At 31.7% G+C, this 7300-nt stretch overlaps 1 protein-coding gene across 2 annotated transcripts; it reads right to left on the bottom strand.

Annotated features, from left to right (window-relative positions):
* Positions 1 to 789: 789 nt before the first annotated feature.
* Positions 790 to 2677, bottom strand: LOC107825368 (putative inactive patatin-like protein 9). Of its 2 annotated transcripts, XM_016652218.2 has the most exons (3): positions 2440 to 2677; positions 1374 to 2305; positions 790 to 1108 (listed from the first exon to the last, which is right to left on the bottom strand). In XM_016652218.2, the coding sequence occupies exons 2-3, from the start codon at positions 2301 to 2303 to the stop codon at positions 887 to 889; spliced, it is 1152 nt and encodes a 383-aa protein (XP_016507704.1). In that variant the 5' UTR covers positions 2304 to 2305; positions 2440 to 2677; the 3' UTR covers positions 790 to 886. The 2 variants fall into 2 exon arrangements, with proteins under 2 accessions (XP_016507704.1, XP_016507703.1); XM_016652217.2 differs by having other exon boundaries at positions 1374 to 2677.
* Positions 2678 to 7300: the final 4623 nt, after the last annotated feature.

Raw genomic sequence — 7300 nt, 5'->3', positions numbered from 1 at the left:
TATTTTTGAGTTATCACATTGTTAGGTGAAGTGCATCTTTATGTTTCGTATTTAATTCGTACTCGCTCCGATCCACAATAAATGACTATTTTATCTTTGACACACCCATTAAGGAAATACGAACTCCTAAAGAAAAAAAAATGTATTTACTAAATTAACCGTAATTAATTATTATCTTGACATATTGGAATATGTAAATAAGGGCAAATTTTGGAAAAATAAAATTAATTCCTTTTTGATTATGCAAATGAATACTTATTTTGGACCAAAATAAAAATATAAAATGGTCACTTATTGTAAACCGAAAAAAAAAAAATATATACATATACAGCCTTCCTCAAACGTTGCCTCTCCGGAACATTCGACATCAATACTGTTCTTTTCCCAAGTATGTTGATGATCGAGGTCAAACTATGTAAAAGAGCAATTTCTGGCTTAATTAATTTGCCTACTTAAAATTACTACTAATTCCAGTAGAAGAGAGGACGACCAGCTGTAACAGCACATCATAACCTAAACTTAAAATACGAAGTACTTCAGAACATGTTAGTAAGTACTGTTTAGTACATAATATACGTATATTTTATTACTTCAGAACATGTTAGTAAGTTCTGATCAGTACAATATACGTATATATTTTATTTGTTAGTTGTTACGTAGTATAATTGTACAATTCCTACAAAATATCTACCCTCATTCGATACGATCCCTTAAAGGAGAATTTATGTAAAATAGTACCGCACACATTAAGGTAGTGGAGTATTATTTAATGCGGCAGCATCAACAAGATTAAGGCGTAATACGACAACGGTTATACCAAGAAAACCAATCTCGAGTACAGCACTAATTAACAGAACGGACAAAAGTGAATTAAAAATATAATGACTTAACGTCCGTTTGTAAGGGGGTTGACGGCAGTTTCTTTGCAAGGACTTGGCGGCAAACTACTACTCCCAGACGCAACAAGCCGTTGTACGAAGCTTCCGATTCTTTGTCCGTTAGTCTCCGTCAATAACCGTTTACCACCAAAAGGCAACGACTCAACTCCTCTTGCCTCCAACACCTCCTCCTCTCTCGGTCCCACTCCTCCACTTGTGTAGCCGTTAGCCTGTGCATAAAACGCTACGCCGTTAACAACGCTGACACCCCCTATAGCTAATTTTTAAAGTAATTACGCAAAATATTAATATAAAACTTATTTAAAAGTATATCATAAAGTAGGTTAATCAATGTTAAGGTTGGATTAATTACAAAATAAGATGATTATTTGAGCCGATTAAATATTGATGAGTTAAAAAAACAACTCAAGAGTGTAATTTTACGCAGTTAATATTCATGTTTTGATTTTGCTAAAAATAAATTGTGACAGTTACCTGAATTCTCACGTAGTCATTAGGATTCCAGCAGAAGGCATTGCCGAGAATTTGGTCAACAGTTTCAGATACGCCGTCGACGACGATACCGACGACAGAGGACGGAGAGCAATAACCGTCATTACGGAGTTTCAAGTTTGACGGAGGACTTAACGGACCGTTACCTAGAGAGAGAACCAAAAGGTCATCAACGCTTATCACGGAAGGAAAATCTCGTTTATTGTGCAAAACATGAGTGACGGCCGCGGCGGCGGGATTGTTCATGACAAGACCGCCGTCTACGGCGAAGCAAGAGGTTTTCTCGTCGACGGAATTTAACTGAAACGGTTTAAACATTGACGGATTAGCTGATGTGCCACGGCAAACTTTCCAGAGCTCGAAATCGAAGCTCTGAGACTCCGTCGCATCAGCTCGGGAGAAAACGAATGGAGCTGAGCTTTTGAGGTCGAAGCAAGGAACAAGTATAGGCTTACACGTGTCCCTTAACGTCAACACTTTCCCATCCTCTCTTCTGAAAGCTTCCTTCAACACTTTATCCATACTCTTACCTGAAAACCTCCTTTTCCGGGCGAAAACGCCGACGTTCTTCACCTTAAACAGCCGCGACTGGTTTACCGTTACGAATTTAACAGCATCCTTCGCCGTGAATAACGGACGGCCATTACCACCGTCAGCGACAAGCATTGCAGCGAAAATAGCACCTATACCTGTACCGGCGATAATGTCGAAGAAGTCCGAAATTCGAGCTTGAGGATCACCCGCTTTCACACGGATCTGATCTTCGAGATGAATCAAAGAGGCACCACAAACGATGCCGTTAGTTCCACCACCGTCAATGCTGAGAATACGCGTTTTCTTGCCTTCATATTGGTACAACCATTTCTGCTCTAGCTTGGAGAAAATCTCCATCGTCACCTTATCAAGCTCCATCACTTAATGGTTTCAATTTCAGATAAAGTAAATAATGGCACTATTAATTCAGTGAAAATCCAAAATAAATTGACAAGATAATAGAGTGTGGATAACAATGAAGAGTACTACTTTGCCAGTCTTAGTTGGATTGTACCTATGCAGATTGCAGTGTAGTGATGGAGAATCCGTGAAATCGTACAGCAGCAAAAGCTCACGATTTCGTTTGGAGAAACATTTATGATCGCCAGTTGTTTTTAGTGTAAATCTCTCTGTTATTTCACTTGAAATAGTCACAGTTTTTTTGCAGTGTGACTGAGAGTGGAAACAAAGAAGTGGTGCAGTAGTAGTAGTAGCAGCAGCAAGGAAACAGGACACTCCAACTAAATAAGTTGTACGTAGTATATATACACGATTTTATTTTCATCTTAAAATATCTGGAATTAACCATAAATAATGACAACCAAAAAAGCACAATACAAGAGTATGTTACTCCTAGTTGGTTGCCATTTTCTTTTGACAACTAAATAATCACTAATTTGAATTTTGAAGAAAAACGCTCCTTATAATGAATTTCAACATTTCCAGAATATGGACAGTGGTGAAGCTAATAGCTCACCTTTGAGTTACGAGTTCCATTAAATCCGGTATTTTTGATTCAAATATTATAAGTATTTATTTTAAGAAATCAATTGAATACGTTCCAATTATTAAGTTAGAACCTACTAACTTAAAAGGACCAAAATTCCGAACCGATAAGTTTCAAATTCTGGCTCCTCTGAACATAGTTAGTTGCAATTATTATTACTTCCATTTTCGACTAGTAGTAACTTGTGGACCTTTTTTTTTAATTAATTGTTGCAAAAATTAAGATATTCAATATTCAATATTCAAATGGACAGGGTGGAGTATTATACACTTTTGGGTCTATTTGGAAAGCCACATGGTAATTGGAATTGATATAATTACTAAGATAGTAATTGCATAATATAGTTAATACGACGACCTATTTGTTTATCATAACATAATTACAGTAGAGTTACAAGCGTACTGTTTGGTTGCACAAGTATAATTACACAATTAGATTGAATTTTAAATAAAGTAATTATCAAAATTTAAAAGTTAATATAATAAATCTTATAAATAATTTTTATAAGTGTAAACGGTATTAGATTTTTAAGATGCATATTTTTTCTTGAATATATATTAATTAGTAATCATATATTTATAATTAGTATTGAAAAAGTAATTGATATATATTTTTCAAATTAATAATATTTAATTTAATTAATTATAAAAATAAGAACATCACGGACTAAATGTTTGACAAAATATATTAATATTTTCAAATATTTGACAAAATTAATATATCAATTCTAACTAAAAATGAATAACATAAATATACTACTAAAACAAGTAAATTGAAACCATAAATATAATACAATTTCAAACTTCAAAAGAAAAATATATTTTAACATATGTCAAATTCCAACATAATAAAATAAGTTCCCATACAACTTAAGATTAGGAAACACAATAAGTTTATAACCTTATTCAACAACGAAATTCTACTTTAATGACAGCATTCATGATATGCCAAGTTTGTTAATGACTCATTATTTCTAATATTAGGATATGTAGCTTCAAAACCTAGAATAATAACGCAGTTACGCTAATTGAAGAAAATAAAATAAATAAGAAATAAAATATACAAGCAATTATATGTAATCACAAGAAGTAAATGTAGAGAAACAATGAACAAAAAATATATTCAAAATTAAAAAGTAAAACTAAAATAAAAGAAATTAAAATAATGGAAATAAAATGAATTAAAATAAAAACAAAAAGAAAAGAAATTAAGAAGTAATTTTGTAATTACACAGTGTAATTACCACAAATTCTCACATCTCCTTAAGAATTGGAGAGTGTAATTATATCTCTCCAATTATGCTCAATTTTATGTTGATCAAATAATTACTTGGCCAAATAAATATGTCAAACTGTATAATTACACTCAATTATATCCAAATCCAATTTTTAGGTGGCTTTTCAATTCCTAGGCTCTTTATAAAAAGTTTGTTTAGTTTGCATATTTACTCGCGAATTTTAGGAAACCTGTTGAAAACTCTACAAAACTGGGGCTTGCTACGTCGAAGTCGAATAAAGTTGGGGATTGTTACATTTTCGTTTTTCGTCTTGCTTTTGACTGGTATTGTTACTTTTTTCTTCTTCTAATTTCTCGACATAACTTTCTTTTATTGTAGATTTCCTATTATAAAACAATCCAATCACGTGTTTCTGCGGAGGATGCATACGTGGGCTTCATTGGATACCGGGCAGAGACCGCCTTTTTATAGATTATATATAGAACTTTTTTCACAAATCAGTAAATTTTCATCTTTTATTGCAATTTTAATGTATCATCAACATTTGTTTATTTCTGCCTTATTATACTTTTTTTCAGTGTGAGTATCCTACTCGGCATTTGCCTATTAAAAATACAATAAAACAAAACTCTCTGCATGGCTAGTTGTTTGGTACGCGGTCACTGTTATTATAATACTGACATGTATAATATTTTAATGTTAGGATTCTTGCTTTCTAGGCTCCTGCCCAACTCGCGCGCTTTTAATGTGTTCCTTAACTTTTCCTTACCATTTCCAACATTTCCTTAATTTTAAATTAGTGATGAAAATTAAGGCTAGATATTACTCCCACCAATCCACTTTCAAGTGATATGACATAAATAAGTGACTTTTCTATTATATAAAAAAAAAATATGATTTTATTAAATAAACGAATAAATGAATGAACGTTTAAGTAATGAACTTTGTGGGCTTGGCGTGAATCTTGGAGTGGTAGTATGCAAAAAATCAAAAGAATAGGTAGGAAGGTGCACTTGATGGTGAAGTATATAGGGTTTATATATGATTTAAGCCCTTAATTGATACACGAGACAACGAGAGGCAAAGCAGAAAATCCAATAGCTTTTAACAGTTGGTCAGACCTTGAAGAGGATTTGGAATTTAAATTTTATGGGTTTCTATAATGATCTCAAATTAATATACAGTAATAACTAATTAAGTTTGGAGTCAAATATTTATAGATATTTAGTGTATACATATACAGAGTTTGAGCAAAAGCTACTAAGATCACGTGTATCCATATGTTTCGAGTCCGAAACTTAAATGTCAACTTTTTGGACTCAAAATATGTTTCTACTGCCAAAAAAAAAGATACTTTTCTACATATAATGTGGTATTATACCGCGCTATACTTTAACGGTGTTTCTAGCGTGTTTTAATACCGCGTTATATATAGCACGGTGTAATACCACATTATATATAGCGCGGTGTAATACCGCACTATACCTTCTAATTAAAAACCTCTTCTTCTTCCCCCCAACGACAGAAACAGACCCCTTCCCCCATGTGAACCCCACCCGTCATACAAAAAGATGAGATTGTAGGTCCCGCATCCAACCCAAGCCTTCTATTGTTGTGATTTCTTCGTTTCAGGCTAAATTTCAATTTTTTGACTTTTCTAAAAACATAAATCGAGATATTCCGATTTAGTTTATGTCGAAACTCGTATAATAATGCATATTAGTTGTCTTGAATGTGTTTTCATGTTGTTTTGTGCTTTGTTTGCGATTAAACTAGTATGTTATTTTTATCTAGATTAAGATATTAGTGTTTTAAAAAAATAGTTAAAAGTTGAGAAATAACTTTTTTTGTTAATAAAAATGTTCATAAATTTCTTTTACTGTTTTATATGTAATTTCGTGATTGTTATGTTATTAAAATATATTTGTTGTTTTTATTTAGTTTAGATTATTTATTTGCTTAAAGACTAGTGCCGCTTTAACGTAGTAAAATATAGAGCGTTTTAGCGTAGTAAAATGTAGAACCTTTTAGCGTAGAATCCCTGTAGTTTATGTATCTACTATATTGATAGATTAAACACAAACTCTGTTCAATTACAATTTACAAAAATTAATTATTTAATTTATAAAACAAACACAAAATTATGAAAAATATTAAAATTGACACACATAACAATTCAGGATAGTTTGGTGCTACTGAGCATCAAATATCAAGCCTGAAACCCATAAGTATACACTCTGTCCAATTAAATAATTAAAATTTACTCCCTCCGGTCCAAAATAAGTAATTTTTTGGTTGTTTTCACATATATTAAGAAATTCACCTTTTAACATTAATTAGCAATGAAATTGACCATATTAACCTTTACTATCTCTTCACATAAACATTCCTAACGCATACTCCAACATTAATTACTCCAAGGGCAATATAGGAAAAAAAATAATTAATTCATTCTTGAAATCTGGAATAATCACTTATTTTGGACCGGAGGAAGTAATTATTTAATTTACAAAACAAACGCACAAAATTATAAAAATATTAAAATTGACACACATAAGAATTCAAGAAAGCTTGGTGCTACTGGGCCTCAAATATCGAGCCTGGAACCCATAGATATATATGTTGTCCAATTAAAGATTAATTATTTAATTTTCAAAACAAACATACAAAATTATAAAAATATTGAAATTGACACACATAAGAATTCAGGAAAGCTTGGTGCTACTGGGCCTCAAATATCGATCCTGGAACCCATAGGTATATACTCTATTCTATTACAATTTAAAAATTAATTATTTAATTTATAAAATAAAACACATAAAATTATGGAAAAAATTGAAATTGACACACATAAGAATTCAAGATAGCTTGATGCTACTGGGCCTAAAATATTGAGCCTGAAACCCATAGATATATGTTTTGTCCAATTAAAAATTAATTATTTAATTTATAAAACAAACACACAATTATATGAAAAAAATTGAAATTGACACACATAAGAATTCAGGATAGCTTGGTGCTACTGGGCCTCAAATATCGAGCTCGGAACCCCATAGATATATACTTTGTCCAATTAAATAATTAAATATTAATTATTTACAAAACAAACACACAATTAATATTATTTAATCC

This window comes from Nicotiana tabacum, chromosome 8, assembly GCF_000715075.1.
Source record: "Nicotiana tabacum cultivar K326 chromosome 8, ASM71507v2, whole genome shotgun sequence".
NCBI lineage: Eukaryota > Viridiplantae > Streptophyta > Magnoliopsida > Solanales > Solanaceae > Nicotiana > Nicotiana tabacum.
Note: the sequence above shows the minus strand (reverse complement) of the source record. Positions and strands in the feature narration are given on the sequence as shown.